General features: G+C 41.5%; 1 protein-coding gene and 1 non-coding gene across 4 annotated transcripts in view; one reads left to right on the top strand and one right to left on the bottom strand.

Annotated features, from left to right (window-relative positions):
* The first annotated feature begins 5916 nt into the window (after positions 1-5916).
* matn4 (matrilin 4) overlaps positions 5917-25699 on the top strand; it is a 60004-nt gene continuing 40221 nt past the window's right edge. Inside the window, exons 1-6 of one of the 3 annotated variants that reach the window (XM_082967346.1) lie at positions 5918-6192; positions 10777-10918; positions 11138-11340; positions 11671-12061; positions 12485-12607; positions 12992-13114. In XM_082967346.1, the coding sequence (XP_082823472.1) occupies positions 10846-10918; positions 11138-11340; positions 11671-12061; positions 12485-12607; positions 12992-13114 (913 nt within the window). In that variant the 5' untranslated portion in view covers positions 5918-6192; positions 10777-10845. Of the gene's footprint in view, positions 6193-10776; positions 10919-11137; positions 11341-11670; positions 12062-12484; positions 12608-12991; positions 13115-25699 lie in introns of all 3 variants that reach the window. The other 2 variants (XM_082967347.1, XM_082967348.1) reach the window with 2 other exon arrangements.
* On the bottom strand, positions 7720-7774 carry LOC123729731 (U7 small nuclear RNA). Its single transcript, XR_006761439.2, has one exon. It is a non-coding gene; the product is annotated as a U7 small nuclear RNA (small nuclear RNA).

Consider the following 25699-nt stretch of genomic DNA (forward strand, 5'->3'; position numbering starts at 1 on the left):
ATTCTTAAATGGAAGACGTTTGGAACCACCAAGACACTTCCTAGAGCTGGCTGCCCAGCCAAACTGAGCAATCGGGGGAGAAGGGCCTTGGTCAGGGAGGTGACCAACAACCTGATGGTCACTCTGACAGAGCTCTAGAGTTCTTCTGTGGAGATGGGAGAACCTTCCAGAAGGACAGCCATCTTTGCAGCACTCCACCAATCAGGCCTTTATGGTAGAGTGGCCAGATGAAAGCCACTCAACAATAAAAGGCACATGACAGCCCGCTTGGAATTTACCAAAATGCACCAAAAGGACAAGATTCTATGGTCTGATGAAACCAAGATTGAAGTGTCTGGTCTGAATGCCAAGCGTCACGTCTCGAGGTAACCTGGCACCAGCCGTACGTTGAAGCATGGTGGCGGCAGTATCATGTTGTGGGATTTTTTTCAGCGTCAGGGACTGCGAGACCAGTCAGGGGTGAGGGAAAAATGAAAAGAGCAAAGTAAAGAGAGATTCTTGATGAAAACCTGCTCCAGAGCACTCAGGACCTCAGCCTGAGGTGTGGGCTCACCTTCCAACAGGACAATGACCCTAAGCACACAGCCAAGACAGCACAGGAGTGGCTTCGGGACAAGTCTCTGAATGTCCTTGAGTGGCCCAGCCAGAGCCCGGAATTGAACTTGATCGAACATCTCTGGAGAGACCTGAAAATAGCTGTGCAGCTATGCTCCCATTACAACCTGATAGAGCTTGAGAGGATCTGCAGAGAAGGGAGAAACTTCCCAAATACAGGTGTGCCAAGCTTGTAGCGTCATACCCAAGAAGACTCGAGGCTGTAATCGCTGCCAAAGGCAAAGTACTGAGTAAAGTACTGAGTAAAGGGTCTGAATACTTATGTATGTGATTTCAGTTTATTTAATTTTATACATTTGCAAACATTCTAGAAACCTGTTTTTTCTTGGTTATTATGGGGAATTGTGTGTCGATTGAGGGGAAACATTTGAATTCCTTCGGAATAAGGCTGTAATGTAACAAAATATGGGGTCTGAAAACTTTCCAAACGCACTGTATTATTAAATGACACTGAATGTTGAAGAAACATGGTTTTATGTACGTTGATAACTAATATTGAAAGGTGATATGATGCAATATATGTAGATTAGAAGGCCAAGGCTACTACATACTAATTTAAGATAAATACATTGGATACAAAACAAATACTGGCATGTGATGAAGGACAACATGTCCAATATAATATATATATATTCAATGAAATGAATACAGCATTGTAATATTATTGGTGTGTTTCTCTTTCGTTGTACGGGATTAGACATATGAACTGCCTTCATCAAATGCCGAGCCTCAAAACTAGAAGCATGTGGAGACATCAACACTTGTAATTTTTAGGCTTGGTCAAGTTGTTTACTGTAAGAGTAGAATAATTGAGCATCTACTTTTAACTACTAACACCAACCCAATGGTGCAACACAATAGGGGATGGGAAAGTAGCAAGAGAAAGTTAGCTAGGTAAACAGACTGCATGCAACTAGCTAGAAAAAAAAGACTCAACAAAATGCACAAAATGCACACTTGGCTGGCTAAAAAGACTAGATTGAACATAACACAGCTGGCAGTTTTTCATCAGATGTTGCTAAAATATCTTACCTCCAAATTAATCGGGTAAGACTGTTTTCTCCTGCCAAGCCAATGCAACGGTGATAAACACAATCAGGTGCCCACTTTAGTCCCTGAAAACAAATGGGAAAAAACTATTTGCTATACAACTTGCTATAACAAGTTCACCAATTCCTAATTTAAAATCTGTCTGGGTCTTCACAATTGACACATTGCTGAATCTATGGTTAGTTAGTTTAGTTGTTAAGAGATTAACAGACGAAAAGCAGGATGAGATCGCCTACTAGCTAGCTTTTGCATCCGACATGTTAGCTATTTAGCGCAATGAGCTGAAAAACACTAGTTACTCAACATTTGAAAGTAATTTGTTGAGCATTTTAAACTAATTTGTTATAATTTGTTTAACCTAATGTTATACTTACAATTTGCTAAGTTTTTCCTTATTCTTCTGGGAAACATTATCCCAAGTTTGGACTTCTGTCCTCCATTAAGTTAAAACAATTTACATTTTCGCTGCGCCGCAAGGTGTTATGGGCTAGCCTCCCAGGCGAAGGATGCATGGGATTAGGGCATGCCAATTTTGACATCCTGCCTAAAAATTCTGCCTCAAAAGGCAGCATCCTTATTATCACCAGCTGATGTCTTATTAAACCATCAATACATGTTAAATTCACCTGCACAGCTGATCTCAATTTTAACTATTATTGGTCATCTCATTATCGCTCCGTCTCCCCTGTTACTATTCCCCAGGTCGTTGCTGTAAATGAGAACGTGTTCTCAGTCAACTTACCTGGTAAAATAACAGATAAATAAAAAATAAAATAACAAAAAAGATGCTTGCAACCTAAGTCTTTCAAGATATGCTCGACGTCTAGTTGGTATTGCATCGCAACAACTTAATCCTTTTTGAACAGACTAAGCCAAGGGCGATTTATCTATTTGACAAGCATTCCGTACAATAGAAATTAAGTACTTCCTTGTTTATCATGCATAGCAGACACTTTAAATGTTGGTGTAGCCTACTGACTTATTATTTTATTTGTTTCCTATTTATGTTATCCAAAAGTGTCTGGTATGGTCATTTCTTATGAACATCAGGGGTAAAATAACCCTGGACTGTCCATATTTGAAATGTGTAACTAAATCAATCAAACCCATATCAACTCAGTAGGACTATATGTGCGTGCTGAATGCAGTCACCCTAACCGCTAGACCACCCCAGACCACTGTTGAACTACATTTTGAGTTCATTCATAACCTTAGGATACACTAGACACTTGTTTGTGGTAGATTAGTGGAGACCTATATCCATCTGGTCTTGATTGCATTTTATTTCACCTTTATTTATCTAGACAGTGTCTTGACATTGGCCTGTGGGTAAGGTTTATGACCCCCCCATAAATACCTTTCTCCCTTCCCCCTCTCTTTCTGACCCTTCTGAAGGACTGTTGAATAGCCTTTGTTAAATATAGAAAGTCTGGGAACATCAACCAAATGGGGAAAAGGAACCATATTTTGGTAATAAAACCAGTTGGAAATATGCTTTGGAACTTATTGAGTATGGATGTCAGTTCGGTTGTCATCTGAGACATTATGACTGATGACAGGACGACATAAACTGTACCTGGGAAAGTATAAACCCTCTAGTTATCAGTCACATGGAATTGTTATGCAATTGAAATGTTTGATATTGAAATTGTTTGTTAGGAGATTAAATGTAATTTTAGCTTCCAATTGAGAGAATTGGGTTTTCATAAGGAAAGTACCCTGCTTGATCAGTGGCCCGCCCCTGTGAAGAGACAGGGGTTATAAACGATGAAACACACCCTCCTCCCCTCGCCACTATATAAGACAATGACACAATGTAACCAGTGAGTTCCACTACGTGAGGTCTGCAGCCTCTGTGTTAAAGGGACACACATGTCAAGTACAGAACTAAGCCAATCTCGGCGTGAGCTTTGGTTGTGAATGGTATGAACTTTGAACACTTATTCACTACAGAAGTGATACTTCCTAGCCGTTGAGTTAGCAGCGGCCGCTGTAGACGTGGGCTAGGATGCAGTCACCCTAATGGACGACGGATCCAGTCTAACCCAGACGAAGATACCACAACGTATCCAATTTACCACCAGAGACATTCTTCCGAGGACAGGAAGATCTCTCTTGGCCAACCCGGCCTACTATCTACGACCACTCTACCGAAGCGCAGCTCAGAGTAAATATTTATTGCATTTTCCTTTTCCAAATGGGCGGTAATTTAGAATGCATAAGATTCTGTATTTACGATAACATAGCTGTTTCTTTGTTCCTCAGTCTTCCCGCTCTTTCATTCAAGCCCAACCCCCTTTCTTTGTGTAACAAGCCACCATGTCGGCTCCGTCCACCAGGGCCGTTTTCTGTATGACATCATTTGTATTCTGTGTATATGTAATTCTGTGTGATTAGTTAGGTTTTTAGTAAATAAATAATTAAACTCAATTTTGTATTGCTGATTCAACTTGTTAACCAGGGTTCGTGAAGATAACCAAGAATTTACAACTTTCATTATGAGACAGAAATAAGGTGAGGATTAAGATGACGGCTATCGATGTAAAATATTACTAAGTCTTAAGAGTTTATTCGGAAGTGTCACGTCCTGACCAGCAGAGGGAGGAATTGTATTATATTTGGTCAGGACGTGGCAGAGGGGTATTTGTTTCATATGGTTCGGGTTTTGTGTGTTATTTAAGGGGTGTTTGATTTATGTAGTCTGGGGTTTAAGTTTTGTTCTAGTGTTGGTTTTCTATGGTTTATCTAGTTGTTTTGTTTCTTTGTTAGCCTGTGTGGCTCCCGATCAGGAACAGCTGTATGTCGTTGTTCCTGATCGGGAGTCATATATTAGGAGTGTGTTTTTCACCTGGGGTTTGTGGGTTGTTGATTTTGCACTGCTGTATGTAAGTACATAGCCTGTAAAACTGTCGGTTTGTCGTTTTCCGTGTTCATTTTATTCTAATTAAATAGAAAGATGAGCATTCATATCCCGTCTGCGTTTTGGTCACCCATTCACCACGACAGCCGTTACAGGAAGATAACGGCTCTATAAACATTCTTCCGTGGTGTCCCGACTTTCTAGTTAATTACATTTACATGATTAGCTTAATCAAGTAATATTAATTGCAGAGAAAGGATTTTATAGAATAGCATGTCATATCACTTAATCCGGCATAGCCAAAGACACGACAACAGTTAAGAAAAAAATTCTTATTTTCAATGACGGCCTGCACCCGCCAAACTCGGGCGACGCTGGACCAATTGTGCACCGTCCTATGGGACTCCCAATCATGGCCGGTTGTGATACAGCCTTGATGCATCAGGAAAATTCTCTGTGGCAAAATAGTGATCGAGTTAAGATCCAACATCTGTATCAGTATCGACACATGCCTCAACAACCCACTTAGCAATCATTCTCTCTGCGTGGTGTTTTGGGAAACACCGTTGTGTTGGAAAGATGCATCGCTAAAACACTCAGAAGCCCAAGTTCCATTGCTAACATGAAACTGGGCACAGTATAATAAAATTGGGGATTAAACGCACAGGACAACAACTGTCCATCACTGGCAAATCCATAGTCCAAACACATTATTGCAAAACAATGAAAACATCCAAGCTTATGCACAGTAGTTTTCCCACTAACTTTCTGTACCAGTTCAGTTTTATATGCTCGTCTTGTTTCTGTAGACATAGCGATGTATGTTGAATTGTCTCACAATAACCTCACTCTTACAACCATGTTCCCCCTTATATAGACTTTAAGAGGTGAGTGGGGCTCTATGTTCAGAGAATGTCTTGTCCAGATCACTGAGCTCTTATTTGACCCTGGGTTCACAGTTGACTTGAGCTGTCTGCCTAAACACCAGGGTGCCAGGAGTTTAAATTAGACTTTCTCCTAGAGGTCACGGTGTCAGGAGCACAGACCTACTGGTTTTTCACACCATGCATGGCTACCATACGGCATGAAGTAAACAAAATGTACTCCAACAGTTACAAAACTAGGCCAAAATTACTGTTATTGTTGTCACTGGTAAGTTGTTGTTACAGTATTAGCATTGGTCATTTGGAAAAGCACCAACTGTGCCTAGAGTTAAATAGTTTTATCAAACTTTATTTAGTAATCTCAATAAATTTGAATTTATTGTATTCAACACAAAAGGCGCAAGATCATCCCAGTCCTGGCATGTGTCCCTCCTGTGCCTTCCCAGCGGTTCCTATTTCAAAGGGGGGTGGGGTCTACACTTGCACTGTCATTGCCTGTATTTTAATACCTGCATGAGCCTCCACTCCTTCATTCCATGACAGAATACCAGTTGAGACGAGGCTAAAACCTCACAGGAACACTCATTCCTCCCAGCTTGGTGACTTAGGAGAATCTTGGATACCTTTGCTTTTACTTGGACTTTTTGTGAGTCACAGCAGGCATTTTGTGTGTTTTAAAGTTGCATTTACAGCAGTAGCTTACCTGTTCCATTCCAACGGCCAAGGTTCCGTCCTACCCAGCGTAATTCCCAGGAGAGTGAGCGAATCCCCGGGTTGGTACAGGTGAGTGGGGTCCATGGAATTCGTTATCTGCAGCGATGCTGAAAATGTAATGGAGAAAGTATGTTTTTTTTTCAGTATTCACTGACTGCATATCTATAGACCAGTGTCAGTGTGTTTTGTTTTGCTACTCTATAGGCAAATAAATATTTTGGTCAACCAGGCAACATGACCCAGTAAGGAAATGCCTGTCTGATCCTTCATTAGCGGCGCTATGGGATTGTTGTTTCTGATGTTACCATCATAGGGTATAATAAGAGTTGCCAATATGCGGTCTATCCCTGAGGTGTAGCTAATTTATATACACCTATACTGCTCAGTCATATCAAAGCTATGTATGCACTACTGTGCAGTCACGGTAGTCTACACTTGAAAAGAAAAAATGCTTTTTAGTAAAACTATCACAAATATATTTACAACTTATATTGTTAGTATTAGTGTTAGGCTAGTACATTACTGTAGTAGAAATTGCAGCAGCTGGTAGCCTATTGGTTTGTGCTGGACTAGATCATGATGATGGTTATCTTTAAAGAGTTCCTTGGGATAGGATGGAATTAGTCAAATCTATATTTGCCAATCTGTGCTTATTAGGCTAATGGTTTGATGAAATGCTATTATTAAATTGCAGTTTAAAAAGTATACCATAAACAAAACGTGGCTTATACTATCATTTAGTACAATTCATTATTTAGAAACTATCAAACAGGATAATAACCAACAAATCCACATCTCCCAATTAAATTGTGTATAATGAGAATTGTGGTTAGTTTAAAAAACAAAGAATGTTTCTATGCAACCTGGTTATCAATGCAACATTGTGTATTGTAGAGTCAGTATGTTGAGGGTTCTAACTGCCTGTATGTGTGGGTGCACAGTGACTGCCTGGAGAAGAAGAGGCAGGAGAAACTGCTAACAGTAGCAAAGTCCACATCTGCTTCCAATCGAGATGGAACAAGAAGCTGCTGTGTCTTAATCTGAATATGTGCTCAAGCTGTCACTCAACTCCCTTCCAGCCACAGAGCCAGCCACAACTGTCTCTTCTCTTCACTCCCACTGAATGTGTAGCTCCCTCTCCCTCCCTCCCTCTCCCACCTCTTTCTACCCTCTTGTAGAATTTACTTAACTTGATGTGCACCAGATTCATTCATGTAGAAATGAATTGACCAAATTTTGTTTGCTCAAAGAGTTTGTCTTTTTTTTGGGGGGGGGGGGGGGGGTAGAACTCGTTAGAATAATACCGAGCATGTTTTGCAACCGTACCTTAACAACTGCTGGCTTAGGAACTGGCAGAGAAGCTCATCGGTGAGAAAGAATCCCCACAGGAAAAATACTGTAGTTGCATTACTATATTTATATACTATACACTGTGGTGTTTTTGCACAAAAACACTACAGTGAATACTGTGGTATTTACTGTTGTGTTTTTGGTGATATAACTGTAGTATTTACTGTAGTGTTTTTGCAGACATTAGTGTTTAAAGTTTTTTATTTACATTGAATTTTTTTATGATCCTTTTTTTAATGATCTTTTTTGGGCTTTCTCCTTCAAGAAACCGACCGGACAAATAGTAAAAGAGCAAATTTTCCATAACCTGTAAGTAGGTAGGACTGGGGACTGAATGGCTATGTTCAGCTCTTTTCTTTAACCTGTAGGGAACAAAATATATAGTCACAAATTGGGATGTGAGGGAGGGGAATGGGCATATGCAAATTGTGTAGTATAGCATTCTACAGTATACTACAACATTCTATAGTTAGCACTACACAATCAAGGGATAATACAATGTGTAGTATAGTATTCTACAGTATATTTCAATATTCTATAGTAAGCACTACATGATTGAGGGATACTACAGTGAGTAGTATAGTATTCTACAGTATGCTACAAAATTCTATAGTAAGCTCTGCACACGATCGAGGGATAGAACAGTGTGTAATATAGTATACTACAAAATTCTATAGTACGTACTACACATGATCGAGAGATACTAAAGAGTATAGCCTACTACAGTTTACTACATAATACTATAGAATGCTATAGTAAGCACTATAGTCTTTTTTTTTGTAAACAGTGTTATGTGGGGCAGATGAAAGCATAAAGATCCCTACTGAAATCTTCACTATACCATCCATTGTTAACTGGAAATAAAAGTTTTGAATAAAGAATTGTTTCATTTAGTAGCTAGGACAAACAACTCAGAGCTAGAACTGACACAATTAATTAATTAGGGGGGTACTTGAGTTTAAACATGATTACCTGAATACATTTTGTCTATCTGACATAGTAATTTATAATTATTATTTCTCAATTTCAATAGGTGACTCCAGGATGATGGCCTTCTAGGCAGAGTTGCAAAGAAAAAGCCATCTCTCAGACTGGCCAATAAAAATAAAATATTAAGATGGGACACAGACACTGGACAGAGGAACTCTGCCTGAAGGCCAGCATCCCGGAGTCACCTCTTCATTGTTGACGTTGAGACTGGTGTTATGCGGGTACTATTTCATGAAGCTGCCAGTTGAGGACTTGTGAAGCGTAAGCTTATCAAACTAGACACTAATGTACTTGTCCTTTTGCTCAGTTGTAATGTACTTGTCTTCTTGGGCCTCCCACTCCTCTTTCTGTTCTGGTAAGATTCAGTTTGCGCTGTTCTGTGAAGGGAGTAGTACACAGCGTTGTACAAGATCTTCAGTTTCTTGGCAATTTCTCGCATGGAATTGCCGTCATTTCTCAGAGCAAGAATGGACTGACGAGTTTCAGAAGAAAGTTCTTTGTTTCTGACCATTTTGAGCCTGTAATCGAACCCACAAATGCTGATGTTCCAGATACTCAACTAGTCTAAAGAAGGCCAGTTTTATTGCTTCTTTATTTAGCACAACAGTTTTCAGCTGTGCTAACATAATTGCAAAAGGGTTTTCTAATGATCAATTAGCCTTTTAAAATGATAAACTTGGATTAGCTAACACAACATGCCATTGGAACACAGGAGTGATGGTTGCTGAAAATAGGCCTCTGTACGCTTATGTAGATATTCCATAAAAAAATCTGCCATTTCCAGCTACAATAGTCATTTACAACATTAACAATGTCTAGACTGTATTTCTGATCAATTTTATGTTATTTTAAATAGGCAAAAAATTCGCTTTTTTTTCAAAAACAAAGGCATTTCTAAGTGACCACAAACCTTTGAACAGTAGTGTGTGTATATATATATATATATATATATATATATATATATATATATATTTTTTTTTTATATATATATTTTTTTTAAATGTGAATCACATTTTTATCAATAGGCCATAATTGATTTTGGCCCAATAGGCCTGGCATATTGCCACGTTCAAGGAGCTTTACGTTTTGATTGGCTTATTTTGCCTAAAAACCTTTAGGCCTACCTATAAAAAAAACTGCATCTCTGCCCAGCCTGGCAAGAGTGACCAAAGGGATGTTAAGCATCCCCAGTGGCTCTGCAAGTGTGGAGAGGATATTCTCCGTTGCTGGCCTGCTCTCCAGTCACCATAGCATGAGCCTGAAGCCACAGACTGGCCAAACTCGTGTTTTTAAAAATGAATTCAAAGGCACTAATAAGTCATTTTTGTGTTGAATTTGTATTGAATTCTAAGTACGTCACAGCCTATATGTGCAATTTATAGACTATAATGATTTAATACAACGAAATGTTGTATAAATGCTGAGCACTTTCCAAAAGGATTTCCAACAGCAGAACTCCGCTCACATGCTATGGTAGTGGGGCACACTGAAGCTTCTTTGTACCTGCACACAGACACATGCACAGGGTTACGGCAGGCGGCTTCTAAAACACACGTCTAGAGTTACTTCTGCACTGGGTCTGGGAGGAGAACAAGTGAGACTGATCAAGATCACAATGCATAAGGCTTTCTCTGAGCAGGATCTGGGCTCTTTGCGAGGTCCTGATCTATCTTTGTCATCACACTTAGTTCTGTTTGTATCCCTCTTTTCTGCTTTCCATCACTCTCTTGTTATCTATGAAATTAGTCTGTGGGATTTCACATACGTCTTCATATCAGAGGGATTCCTGGCTCATGTCAATTGGCATCCGTTTAATGGTTCACTAAAACTTTGCTGCCAAGTAGGCATAGCACACTCCACAGTTGTTTTTTGATGTGGTATCTGCTTACTCTCTCTGAGGAAGTTGCTTCCATTGGGCATTCACAAATTGACCAAAATGAGGCCAATGAATGACAACAACCACTTTTTCAAGGTACAACTATCTAAGTGATAACAATAAACCTCACCAGGACCCCTCTCTCAGGACCCAAGAAAATAAGTGCTTTTTGTAAATGTCCATTTCGCATAAACATGTCCCAGTAATTTGTTATTTTCCAGCGATTACTCCTGTGCTGCGTTTGAACCCCTTGCATGCGGTGATGTGAAGGATTAGTCCTGTGTGCAGCTGTCTGTTAGGATAAGACTGACTCCTGTATACCTCCGCCATCTGTTTGGAGTCAAGAGTTTTTACGGCAGAGCTGGGCAGGAATGTGCTGGTGGTAAGGTACCCATGGATGTCTCTGACATGTTTTGTTCTGTATTCTGTCATTGCAGTGCAGTGTGAAGCCTGCCTAAACCCAGACCAGCTCTGACAAGTCCAGCTCCCAGCCCAGCACCCTGAACATGAGACAGCTGTGTGTCTGTGTGTCTGTCCTGCTAGTCTTGGCCACCCTGGCTGTGGCTAGGCCAAAAGCAGGTTAGCCAATTCCAACTGTGAAGTAATAAAATTACCATGAATGCATTGTAATTCGGCACACATTCAATTGCTTCTTACCTCATAATTTTTGGTTAGATTCAATTAGAATGAGATCCGGCATTGCAAGGAAGTTAATGCAATTCATACAAAATTACTGTTTACTTGTATCCTTATGCCGTAGATAATTTCATATTCATGCAGCTTGTGATGAATTTGCAGCTGATTTTCAACTCAATTCCAATCCAGCACTGGAGCAGAAGTGCAAGTCCGGCCCAGTGGACCTGGTGTTCATTATTGACAGCTCTCGCAGTGTGCGACCCCACGAGTTTGAGACCATGCGCAAGTTCATGATCGACATCATCCACACACTGGACGTGGGATCGAACTCTACCCGGGTGGGCCTGGTGCAGTACTCCAGCCAGGTCCACAACCTCTTATCATATCATATTCTCAATTTATCTGTGTTTTTACACCTTAGCGAAGAACTACGCTTGGAAAGGGAAGATAGTTCTTGGCATGTATTTCTTATCTTGTCTTCCATTTCCAATCGTAGTTATTGTAGCTCCACAAAGTCTAGAGAACTATCACTAAAGGCTAAAAGCTTTTGCGATGCACATGATTTTTTCCTAGGGTTTAACTAAACAATTTTTTCCACTGTTAAAGACTCAGTTGTACCTAAATAAAGATAGTTAGACATGTAAACCCTGCAGATGAAGAGGTGACTGATGCTTTGTATGCTTCTATGACTCTAGGTCCAGAACGAATTCTCTCTCAAGACCCACGCAAAGCTGCAGGGCATGGTGAAAGGCATCAATGAGATCATCCCCTTGGCACAGGGCACAATGACGGGCCTGGCCATCAAGTACGTAATGAACCATGCCTTCACGGCAGCTGAGGGTGACAGACCCAAGGTGCCCAACGTAGCTGTCATTGTAACGGACGGACGGCCCCAGGACCGTGTGGCAGAAGTGGCGGCCGAGGCTCGGGACAAGGGCATCGAGATCTACACAGTAGGCGTGGCCCGGGCGGATATGACCTCACTGCGCGCCATGGCATCGCCGCCCTTCGAGGATCATGTCTTCCTGGTGGAGTCCTTTGACCTGATCCACCAGTTTGGCCTGCAGTTCCAGGACAAGCTCTGCGGTGGGTTGAGTTGATATGTAATATTATTGAATTATCATCAAACGTGTGTTCAGCGATATGTGCGATGTAAGCAATTATCAAGATACCACTCAGTTTCAATCATATTGAGAAAATCACACTTTACAGTTGCTGAAGTGTCAAGGTCACCAGTGTTCACAAAGGTAAGTATTTGTACCTGAGACTTTTAAAGCTTGTAAAATGTTTATCCGTTAATGTATCCTCAAACTCAACTCATTTTCAGCTCTCGCTATAAGTTACATCCTTGGCAGCACAATATCAAGCATTGAATTCTAATTCATTCTAATTCTAGCTTTTGGGAACTTGATCATCTTTCAAAACAGTATGAGCAAATCCTTGATATTTCCTAATGTCAATGATATGAGAGTGAAAGGTAGATTTTTTGCTCACCTGCTGGGGTTCCAGGGATGGATCTATGCCTGGAGTCTGACCATGGCTGCGAGCACCTCTGTGAGAGTTCCCCTGGCTCTTTCCACTGCCTGTGTCAGCCAGGATACACTCTCAACAAGGATGCCAAGACCTGCACAGGTAGGCTGTCCATTGGGCTAGACATGAGACAACTTAATACTTTTTTTAAATGAATGAACGATATATAATGTCAGTCAAGTGCATGCATAACTGTAGTGTATTTAATTTCATCACATCACTTGAATTTAACAGTAACTGGGCCTGGTTCTTGTATATGCCAATGGGAAATTTGTAAGAAAGGTTTAATTGTGAGCATGTAGCCATGTATCTATTCAATTTGCATTGTGGAAGTTCAGCTTTATGTCGTCTCAAATGGAAATGATCTTCACATTTCTATCACAGAATCTGTAACGATTCAGATTGAATAGAGCCCTAGGTCAAGTTAGGATTCAGCAGTTACTGATTTACCATCAACAGTGATTTTTGTCTCTTTGTATGATACAGCCATAGACCTGTGTGCTGAAGGGAAGCATGACTGTGATCAGATCTGTATCCCCTCCCCTGGAGACTTCACCTGCGGCTGCAACATTGGCTACACCCTCAACAACGACAAGAAGACATGCACAAGTTAGTGAGGCCATCATCAGGCCAAACAATACAATGCACTAAAAGCAACATAATCCATCCAAACCCATAGACCAGTGGTCACCAACCTTTTCTGAGTCAAGAACACTTTGATGAAACATTAACCAATTAAAAACAGTTATGTAGCAATGAGGTTGTGCAATAGGCCCAATACAGTATCACTGCATATTGGCTATGCTTGAATTACCCTGCCAATTTTGTTATTCTCAGACCATTTAGAAATTATATTCAAACATTTTAGGTATATACCTAAATCATATGATCACACAGGTAATAGATCATTTGTTTTATTACTTCTGAGGCACAGCTGAGTGAGCATAATAATTAATTTATAGGAACACATTGCTATACTCATTTATTGCAGCTGCAGTGCTGGTTTTAGCTATAGCCCAAAATTCTGAAAAATCAGAATGTCATTATTTATTTTTTGATTTATTATTATTACTCGTTGTTTTTTCACAAAAGTAGTGCACTGGGCCTTTAATAGTCCTGTATTAGCGGACTAATATAGCATCTGCAGTAATATATACTAATATAGCATCGGCAAAAATATTTTCCCAGCATTGAGAAACACTGAATTTGGACTTACTGCTATTAGCCCGTAGAAACGCATTGAATAACAGCTTCTTACATGGATAAACATACAGTCCCCCCAAAAGTCTAAAAGAAGTTTGTTCTGAAGTGTCATGAAACTTTTTTGTTGTTGTATATATTTAACCTCTTATTTTAGGCTCTAAACTATCTCCATATATATGCTTCCATATATTTTTTTAACTGGTACCCGGCTACCGGGGCTTGTGGGCATCCTAGAGCAAAACAACCAACATGTAAGTGTTCGTGAGAGACTCACCTTTCCACCATATTAGTGTGTAGCCCAAACGGTTCGGACGCTACAGACACTTTCGTGAGAAGACTGATTTTCGGGATGTCTCGTGGTCTGACAAACACTGCTCTAGCTCTGACACCTTTCACCGCAGATGCGGATGCAGTGGATTGAGATGCAGCCCATGCAAAATATCAGATACTGTATCTCTAGCTAAAATTGACAGATTTTTATGATGCTAATTAGATTTCCACGGGGACATCGACTCTAGGGAATTTTAAACATTAACTTACTCATAAAAACAGCAGCTCTTTGCTGTTGTTCATTGTGACTCTCTCTAGTCAACTTCGTTCGATGCTACTTTTTACAGTCTATGGCTCAAGGAAACTGTGCAGACACAGTGATCTGAGCTTTGATTGGCCAGCGGTAGGCCTATAAGTGCACTTGATTTGCTCTCAGGGCCTGCCGGGTAGGCGGAGTTCTACCTTCAGACACATGAAATGGTTAAAAACGGGAACACTTTGCCATTCCCGTGCTAGGGTTGCTGAATCAAGTGCACCTTGCTATAAGACTCTAAATTGAGCTCAGATGCATCCTGTTTCCATTGATCATCTGTGAGATGCTTCTACAACTTGATTGGAGTCCACCTGTGGTAAATTGAATTGATTGTTCATGATTTGGAAAGTCACACATCTGTCTATATGTGACCAACCGGTTCAAATCTGTCTTATGTAGAAAAAATATTTCTATATTTGATAAAATGGTATACCATACAACATTTGAGGAACAACGGGAAAGTGATTTTGCTTTGAAAATTGATAAACTTGTAAGCTCACTTTTGAGAAAAATGGACTTTGAATGTTTTGGTACTACTACTGGAGAACCCTCCTTTGTCGACACCCATTCAGCATCGTTGTCATGTCCTGACCAGCAGAGGGTGTTGTTGTGTAGTTTTGGTCAGGACGTGGCAGAGTATGTCTGTGTATGTGTGTTCTGGGTGTTGTATTTCTATGTGGGTCTGTGTGGCTCCCGATCAGGGACAGCTGGTGATCGTTGTTCCTGATTGGGAGTCATATATTTAGGAGTATGTTTGTCACTTGGGTTTGTGGGTGGTTGTGCTAACACTGCTAGTCTTTTTTGTTTGTAGTAAGCCTGTCGTGAGTTTCGTGTTTATTGTTTTCCTGTGTATACTTTGCTTTAATTTATTGTTCTTTACATTAAAAGATGAGTATCCACATTCCGCCTGCAGTTTGGTCCATTCAACACGGCTTCAACAATTATGACAATCGTTCACACCCTCTTAAGCTTTAGCCACACCGATCTCTTTAAATCAAATCAAAACAAATTATATTTGTCACATGTGTCGAATACAACAAGTGTTGTGATCTTACAGTGAAATGCTTACTTACAAGCCCTTAACCAAAAGTAAAACATGTATTAATTAAATAAATATAAAATATAAGAAAAATAACAAATTATTGAGTAACAATAAAATAATAGTAGCGAGACTATATAAATGGGGTACCGGTACTGAGTCAATGTGCGGGGGCACCGGTTAGTTAAGGTAATATGTACTTGAAGGTAGAGGTAAAGTGACTATGCATGGATAATAAACAGAGAGTAGCAGCAGCGTAAAAATGGGGGTGGTCCTGGAAGCCATTTGATTAGCTGTTCGGGTGTCACGAGCGTCGTAGTAAATGGACCAAGGCACAGCGGGTCGAGTACTCATCTTAACTTTATTAGTGAACACTTAAATAAACAAAACAAGAAACGAATGAACTAACAGTCTTGCAGGCTAAATACAGCAGTACTAAGAACAACCTCCCACAATACCCATAGCAAATACACTCCTAATTATAGGACCTTCAATCAGAGGCAACGATAACCAGCTGCCTCCAATTGAAGGCCCCAATCCCAATACATTAAACATAGAAATAAACACCCTAGAACCGACATAGAAATATACAATAGAACTTAACCAAAACCCCCGGAATACATAAATCAAACGCCCCTCTACATAAACACACACTCAAAACCATATAAAACAAATACCCCCAGACGTGACATCGGGAGTCTTATGGCTTGGGGGTAGAAGCTTTTAAGAAGCCTTTTGGACCTAGACTTGGCGCTCCGGTACCTCTTGCCGTGCGGTAGCAGAGAGAACAGTCTATGACTAGGGTGGCTGGAACCTTCGGCAAGTTTTTGGTATAGAGGTCCTGAATGGCAGGAAGTTTGGCCCCAGTGATGTACTATCCTCTGTAGTGCTTTGCAGTTGTGGCAGAGTAGTTGCAATACCAGGCGGTGATGGAACCAGTCAGGATGCTCTTGATGTTGCAGATGTAGAACTTTTTGAGGATCTGAGGACTGTTGTGGAATCTTTAATCAAAGGGAAGAGAGACTGCATATTCTTTCAAACAACACTTTATTATGAGATTTGTACAAATGGAAAATCAACTACCCACTCAGCAGTGCATAGTTGAAAAGATCAACGAACAGTGCCGGTTCAACGCTTTTATAGAGAAAATACATACAACCCCTTTCTGTATACGTTGCAGTCAGCAGATAGTGTGTAAAAGGTAATTCGTTGTCTGTCTAAACTTAAGATAGACGGTTGAGCCCTCGGGCTATTAAACTTGTGCTAACTGCATTCACAACAACAAACACTATATTGTACTCCTTTCTGCAAGGTTCCATACATGTGACTTTCTGTAGATAGTAAACCCATGGGATTTCACATGCTGCGGTTGCACCCAAATGTCTCTTAGCTGTAAGCCCAGTCTTATGACTAAGTCACACCAATACAAGTTTGTATCAGGTTAGAAAAAACACTAGCATATAACAAGAGACTATTCTTTAAGCAGTAAAACACAGGATAGCATGACTAATTATGTAATTTTCCACGACAGGACCCATGCCAAATCTTTTCAGTCTCCTGAGGGGGAATAGGCATTGTCGTACCCTCTTCACGACTGTCTTGGTGTGTTTGGACCATGATAGTTTGTTGGTGATGTGGACACCAAGGAAATTAAAGCTATCAACCTGCTCCACTACAGCCCTGTCGATGAGAATGGGGACGGGCTCGGTCCTCCTTTTCCTGTAGTCCACAATCATCTCCTTTGTCTTGATCACATTGAGGGAGAGTATGTTATCCTGGCACCACACTGCCAGGTCTATGACCTCCTCCCTATAGGCTGTCTCATCGATGTCGGTGATCGGGCCTACCACTGTTGTGTCATCGGCAAACTTAATGATGGTGTTGGAGTCGTGCTTGGCCATGCAGTCATGTGTGAACAGGGAGTACAGGAGGGGATTGAGCACACACATCTGAGGGGCCCCAGTGTTGAGGATCAGCATGGCAGATGTGTTGTTACCTACCCTTACCACCTGTGGGTGGCCCGTCAGGAAGTCCAGGATCCAGTTGTAGAGGGAGGTGTTTAGTCCCAGGGTCCTTAGCTTAGACATGAGCTTTGAGGGCTTTATGGTGTTGAACGCTGAGCTGTACTCAATGAATAGCATTATCGCGTAGGTGATCCTTTTGTCCAGATGGGAAAGTGTAGTGTGGCATGCAATAGAGATTGCATCATCTGTGGATCTTTTGGGGCGGTATGCCAATTGGAGTGGGTCTAGGGTTTATGGGATAATGGTGTTGATGTGAACCATGACCAGCCTTTCATAGCACTACATGGCTTGAAACATGGTATTGGTATTACAGACTCAGTCAGGGACAGGTTGAAAATGTCAATGAAGACACTTGCCAGTTGGTCAGCGCATGCTTAGAGTACACGTCCTAGTAATCCATCTGGCCCTACAGTGTTGTGAATGTTTACCTGTTTAAAGGTCTTACTCACATCGGCTACGGAGAGAGTGATCACACAGTCGTCCGGAACAGTTGATGCTCTCATGCATGCTTCAGTGTTGTTTGCCTCGAAGCGAGCGTATAAGTTATTTAGCTCGTCTGGTAGGCTCGTGTCACTGGGCAGTTCCCTTTGTGCTTCCTTTGTGTTCCCTCTGTGCTTCCCTTTGTAGTCTGTAACAGTTTGCAAGCCCTGCCACATCCGACGAGCTTCGTAGCTGGTGTAGCACTATTCAATCTTAGTCCTGTGTTGAAGCTTTACCTGTTTGATGGTTCGTCAGAGGGCATAACGGGATTTCTTATAAGCGTCCGGGTTAGAGTCCCGCTCCTTGAAAGCAGCAGCTCTGCCCTTTAGTTCAGTGCAGATGTTGCCTGTCATCCATGGCTTCTGGTTGGGTATGTACTTATTGTCACTGTGGGGATGACGTCGTCAATGCATTTATTGATGAAGCCAGTGACTGATGTGGTGTACTCCTCAATGCCATCGGAAGAATCCCGGAACATATTCCAGTCTGTGCTAGCAAAACAGTCCTGTAGCTTAGCATCTGTGTCATCTGACCACTTCCTTTTGAGCAAGTCACTGTTACTTCCTGCTTTAGTTTTTGCTTGTAAGCAGGAATCAGGAGGATAGAGTTATGGTCAGATTTTCCAAATGGAGGGTGAGGGAGAGCTTGTTCTACGTCTCTGTGTGTGGAGTAAAGGTGGTCTAGAGTTGTTTTTTTCTCTGGTTGCACATTTAACATGCTGGTAGAAATTAGGTAAAACGGATTTAAGTTTCCCTGCATTAACATCCCTGGCCACAAGGAGCTCCGCCTCTGGATGAGCATTTTCTTGTTTGCTTATGGCCTTATACAGCTCATTGAGTGCTGTCTTAGTGCCAGCATCGGTTTGTGGTGGTAAATAGACAACTCTGAAAAACATAGATGAAAACTCTCTTAGTAAATAGTGTAGTCTACAGCTTATCATGCCACTGATCCCGAGGGGTGTAGCGGTCTAAGGCACTGCATCTCAGTGCTAGAGGTGTCACTACAGACACTGGTTCGATTCCAGGCTGTATCACAACCGGCCGTGATTGGGAGTCCCATAGATTGGCACACTATTGGCCCAGCATCATCTGGGTTAGGGTTTGGCCGTCATTGTAAATAAGAATTTGTTCTTCACTGACTTGCCTAGTTAAATAAAGGTTAAATAAATAAAATAAAAAATATAATGAGATACTTTACCTCAGACGAGCAAAACCTTAAGACTTCCTTAATATTCGATTTTATGCAGCAGCTGTTATTTACAAATAGACTCAGACCTCCACTTCTTGTCTTACCGGAGGCAGCTGTTCTATCATTCCGAAAAAAAACCTCAGACAGCTGTATGTTATCCATGTCGGCTTCAGCCACAACTTTGTGAAACTTAAGATATTACAGTTTTTAATGTCCCATTTGTTGGAATGTCTTGATCAGAGCTCATCCATTTAGTTATCAATTGATTGCACGTTGGCTAATAGGACTGATGGTAGAGGGGGATTACTCACTCGCCATCAGATCTTTACAAGGCACCCCAACCTATGTCCCCGATATCTCGGTCTCTTCTTCATGCGAATGACGGGGATTTGGGCCTTGTCCGGTGTCTGAAGTAAATCCTTCGCATCTGACTCGTTAAATAAAAAATATTTGTCTAGTACGAGGTGAGTAATCGCTGTCCAGAAGCTCTTTTGGTCATAAGAGACGGTGGCAAAAACATTATGTACAAAATAAGTTACAAATAACGTGAAAAAACACACCCAATAGCACCATTTTTTTTTTTAACGGAAGCCATCTCCTCCGGCGCCATCATCAAGGGTAGATGCAAGCGTTCTGTACAACAACAGCAGTCAAGCACCCAAACGACCTTGCTAGCTACTTTCAATCAAAAATGAGGGAACAGCTCACTGAACATTACTCGCCCTAGCAGAGCTGGTTAGGTTATTATGTTATCCAGAGTGTTGGTGATTCCAACTGTGCTGTCAGATTGTCCGCTGACCTCACAACGGCAGTCAAGCACCCAAGCTAACTGGCTAACATTGGCTAGCTTGCTAGTTACTTCCAGACACAAATGAGAGAACACCCCACTCTGACCATTTTACTCTCCCTAGCAGAGCTGGTTAGGCTTTTTCATGTTATCTAGAATGTTGGTGACTGTAACTGTGCTGCTGGCAACAATGTAATTACGATTTTTTGCCAACGTTTACTGACCCCGGCCATATTCAGCGGGTTTTGAGCATTCGTAAATTCATTAGTTATTCTGCACTCTGGCACACTCAGACGAGAGTATTTTGTTAAGACGTGTAGCTAGCTAACAATGAGCCAAAATCCCAACTCATGACGTTACTACCCTGCATGAATCTGTAGGTAGCTAACCAACGAGGTTCAATGTTAGCTAGCTAACATTAGGCTATTACTAGACAAGCAAATGGCTCTGAGATACAAATAATAAGATCATACACGTAACGTTAGCTAGCGAGCCAGCCAGCCAACATTAGCTAGCTAACAGTACACTAACTTGAAATGAAACCCCTTTCTATCAAAATTAAAAACGTGTTATATCTGAAACTATTGCTAGATAAACTATCTTACCCGTATACATCATGGATGGAGGCATCTCCTGTAGGATACCATGGTTGCCCTTAGTTTGCAGATGTAATCCAGAGACAGTTGTTTTCTACATCTCCTTAGCTATCAAACTTGAATTCCAATGATTTCAAAACTCAGTCCTCCAGAAATTGTGGAGCATACACGTAACATTAGCTTGCGAGCCAGTCAGATAACATTAGCTAGCTAACAGTAGACTTTAACTTGACATTAGGCTCATGCAGTTTTACTATGCGATACATTTAAAGAAAGCTGTGTTAGACAGGATTACCTAGACATACTGACCAGCTGAAATAGACAGAAGCGTGCTATATGGCAGAACAATCCAAATTCAAGTTTGTTATTAAGGCACATGAAAGTTCACATATTCGAGAAGGCATTTCTGCCAAACAAAACACATTTTTTTACGCCTAGTTTCCTGAAACGGGTCACATATAAGGTCCCACAGTTGACAGTGCATGTCAAAGCAAAAAGCAAGGCATGAGGTCAAAGGAATTGTCCGTAGAGCTCCGAGACAGGATTGTGTCGAGGCACAGATCTGGGGAAGGGTACCAAAACATCTCTGCAGCATTAAAGGTGCCCAAGGACACAATGGCCTCCATCATTCTTAAATGGATGAAGTTTAGAGCCACCAAGACTCTTCCTAGAGCTAGCCCGGCCAAACTGATCAATCGGGGGAGAAGGGCCTTGGTCAGGTAGGTGACCAAGAACCCGATGGTCACTCTGTCAGAGATCTTCTGTGGAGATGGGAGAACCTTCCAGAAGGACAACCATCAATCAATGAAATGTACTTATAAAGCCCTTTTTATATCAGCCGAGGTCACAAAGTGCTGTACAGAAACCCAGCCTAAAACCCCAAACAGCAAGCAATGCAGATGTAGAAGCACGGTGGATAGGAAAAAATCCCTAGAAAGGACGGAACCTAGGAAGAAACCTAGAGAGGAACCAGGCTCTGAGGGGTAGCCAGTCCTCTTCTGGCTGTGCCGGGTGGAGATTATAAAAGAACATGGCCAAGATGTTCAAATGTTCATAGATGACCAGCAGGGTCAAATAATAATAATCACAGTGGTTGTAGAGGGTGCAACAGGTCAGCACCTCGGGAGTAAATGTCAATTGTTATTTCATAGCTGATAATTCAGAGTTAGAGACAGCAGGGGCGGTAGAGAGAGAGTCCAAAACAGCAGGTCCGGGACAAGGTAGTACATCCAGTGAACAGGTCAGGGTTCCATAGCCGCAGGTAGAACAGTTGAAACTGGAGCAGCAGCATGAATAGGTGGACTGGGGACAGCAAGGAGTCATCAGGCCAGGTAGTCCTGAGGCATGGTCCTGGGGCTCAGGTCCTTCGTGAGAAGAGAGAGAAAGAGAGAGAGAAGAGAGAGAGAGAAGGAAAAAAGAGAGAGAATTAGAGGGAGCATACTTAAATTCACACAGGACATCAGATAAGACAGGAGAAATACTCCAGATAACAGACTGACCCTAGCCTCCCAACACAAACTATTGCAGCATAAATACTGAAGGCTAAGACAGGAGGGGTCGGGAGACATTGTGACCCTGTCTGACAATACCCCGGACAGGGCCGAACAGGCAGTATATAACCCCACCCACTTTGCCAAAGCACAGCTCCCACACCACTAGTGGGATATCTTCAACCACCAACCTACTACCCTGAGACAAGGCCGAGTATAGCCCACAAAGATCTCCCCCATGGCGCGAACCCAGAGGGGGGCACCAACCTGGACAAGATGATCACGTCAGTGACGCATCCCTCCTAGGGCCAGCATGGAAGTGCACCAGTAAGCCAGTGACCCAGCCCCCCAGTAATAGGGTTAGAGGCAGAGAATCCCAGAGGAGAGAGGGGAACCGGACAGGCAGAGACAGCAAGGGCGGTTCGTCGCTCCAGTGCCTTTCCGTTCACCTTCACACCCCTTGGCAAGACTACACTCAATCATATGACCTACTGAAGAGATGAGTCTTTAACCTCTCTGGGCTAGGCGGGACGAATTCGTCCCACCTATGCAACAGCCAGTTGAATCCCGTGGAGCAAATTTTCAAATACCTTAGAAATGCTATTACTTCAATTTCTCAAACATATGACTATTTTACAGCATTTTAAAGACAAGACTCTCGTTAATCTAACCACACTGTCCGATTTCAAAAAGGCTTTACAACGAAAGCAAAACATTAGATTATGTCAGCAGAGTACCCAGCCAGAAATAATCAGACACCCATTTTTCAAGCTAGCATATAATGTCACAAAAACCCAGAAGACAGCTAAATGCAGCACTAACCTTTGATGATCTTCATCAGATGACACACCTAGGACATTATGTTATACAATACATGCATGTTTTGTTCAATCAAGTTCATATTTATATTTCAAAAACCAGCTTTTTACATTAGCATGTGACGTTCAGAACTAGCATACCCCCCGCAAACTTCCGGGGAATTTACTAACAATTTACTAAATTACTCACAATAAACGTTCACAAAAAACATAACAATTATTTTAAGAATTATAGATACAGAACTCCTTTGTGCAATCGAGGTGTCCGATTTTAAAATAGCTTTTCGGTGAAAGCACATTTTGCAATATTCTCAGTAGATAGCCCAGCCATCACGGCTAGCCATTTAGACACCCACCAAGTTTAGCCCTGACCAAAGTCAGATTTACTATTACAAAAGTTTGATTACCTTTGTTGTCTTCGTCAGAATGCACTCCCAGGACTGCTACTTCAATAACAAATGATGGTTTGGTCCAAAATAATCCATCGTTATATCCAAATAGCGGCGTTTTGTTCGTGCGTTCCAGACACTATCCGAAATGGTAAATCAGGGTCACGAGCATGGCGCAATTCGTGACAAGAAATTTCTAAATATTCCATTACCGTACTTCGAAGCATGTCAACCGCTGTTTAAAATCCATTTTTATGCCATTTTTCTCGTAAAAAAGCGATAATATTCCGACCGGGAATCTCCGTTTAGGTAAACAGAGGAAAGAAAACAAAGCATTCGGTCGACGCGGGCACGCGCCTGAGTCTCACAGTACTGTAACCAGCCACTACCCAAACGCGCTACTTTTTTTCAGCCAGAGCCTGCAAAGCCACGATTCAGCTTTTTGCCGCCTTCTGAGAGCCCATGTGAGCCGTAGGAAGTGTCACGTAACAGCAGAGATCCTTTGTAATGGATAGAGATGGCAAAGAAGGCCAAGAAATGGTCAGACATGGTACTTCCTGTACAGAATCTTCTCAGGTTTTGACCTGCCATTTGAGTTCTGTTATACTCACAGACACCATTCAAACAGTTTTAGAAACTTTGGAGTGTTTTCTATCCAAAGCCAATAATTATATGCATATTCTAGTTACTGGGCAGATTAAGTCGGGTACGTTTTTTATCCAGCCTGTGAAAATACTGCCCCCTAGCCATAACAGGTTAAAGTTAAAACATTTTTGGGTTCTAGTCAAGATTCTATCAGCCGTGTTTAGCACTAACCGAAGTTTATTTAGTGCTTTATCCAGGTAGCCGGAAAGTAGAGCTTTGCAGTAGTCTAATCTAGAAGTGACAAAAGCATGGATACATTTTTCTGCATAATTTTTAGACAGAAAGTTTCAGAGTTTTGCAATGTTACAGAGTCGGAAAAAAGCTGTCCTTGAAATATTATTGATATGTTCGTCAAAAGAGATCAGGGTCCAGAGTAACGCCGAGGTCCCTCAGTTTTATTTGAGATGACTGTACAACCGTCAACATTATTTGTCAGATCCAACAGAAGATCTCTTTGTTTCTTGGGACCTAGAACTAGCATCTCTGTTTTGTCCGAGTTTAAAAGTAAAAAATGTGCCGCCATCCACTTCCTTATGTCTGAAACATAGGCTTCCAGGGAGGGCAATTTTGGGGATTAACCATGTTTCATCGAAAGTCACAGCTGTGTATCGTCCGCATAGCAGTGAAAGTTAAAATTATGTTTCCGAATAACATCACCAACAGGTAAAATAGTGTAAACAATAGTGGTCGTAAAACGGAACCTTGAGGAACATTTGATTTGTCAGAAGACAAACCATCCACAGAGACAAACTGATATCTTTCCGACAGATAACATCTAAACCAGGCCAGAACTTATCTGCGTAGACCAATTTGGGTTTCCAATCTCTCCAAAAGAATGTGGCCTCCAGAAGAAAGCGGCACTAAGGTCTAGGAGCACTAAGGTCTATGCAGCTTGAAGATTTAGAGGCCAAGACTATTTTCATCAATGTGTCAAGAGATGTAATGTTAAAAAACTTGAGTCTCTCCCTTGATCCTAGGTCCTGGCAGAGATGTGCAGACTCAGGACAACTGAGCTTTGGAGGAATACGCAGATTTAAAGAGCAGTCCGTAATTTTCTTTCTAATGATCATGATCTTTTCGTCAAAGAAGTTCAGGAATGTATCACTGCTGAAGTGAAAGCCATGCTCTCTTGGGGAATGCTGCTTTTTAGTTAGCGTTGCGACAGTATAAAAAAATATATTTTTGATTGTTCTTATTCTCCTCAATGAAGTTGGAAAAATAGGATGATCAAACAGCAGTGAGGGCTCTTCAATACTGCACAGTACTGTCTTTCCAAGCTAGTCGGAAGACTTCCAGTTTGGTGGAGCGTCATTTCTGTTCCAATTTTCTGGAAGCTTGCTTCAGGGCACGGGTATTTTCTGTATACCAGGGAACAAGTTTCTTATGACAAATGTTTTTCGGGGTGCGACTGCATCTAGGGTATTGCGGAAGGTTAAATTGAGTTCCTCAGTTAGGTGGTTCTCTCGGGATATGTGGGACGCGTCCCACCTCGACAACAGCCAGTGATATTGCAGGGCGCCAAATTCAAACAACAGAAATCTCATAATTTAAATTCCTCAAACATACAAGTATTATACACCATTTTAAAGATAAACTTCTTGTTAATCCAACCACAGTGTCCGATTTCAAAAAGGCTTTACGGCAAAAGCAAACCATGCTATTATCTGAGGACAGCACCCCATCAAACAAACACAGATAATCAGAATTCAACCCACCAGGCACAACACAAAAGTCTGAAATAACATATAATGCATGCCTTACCTTTGAAGATCTTCTTCTGTTGGCACTCCAATATGTCCCATAAACATCACAAATGGTCCTTTTGTTTGATTAATTCCGTCGTTATATATCCAAAATGTCCATTTATTTGCCGTGTTTGATCCAGAAAAACACCGGTTCCAACTCGCGCCACATGACTACAAAATATCTCATAATTTACCTGTAATCTTTGT

This window comes from Salmo salar, chromosome 22 (genome assembly GCF_965601325.2).
Source record: "Salmo salar chromosome 22, fSalSal1, whole genome shotgun sequence".
NCBI classification, from domain to species: domain Eukaryota; kingdom Metazoa; phylum Chordata; class Actinopteri; order Salmoniformes; family Salmonidae; genus Salmo; species Salmo salar.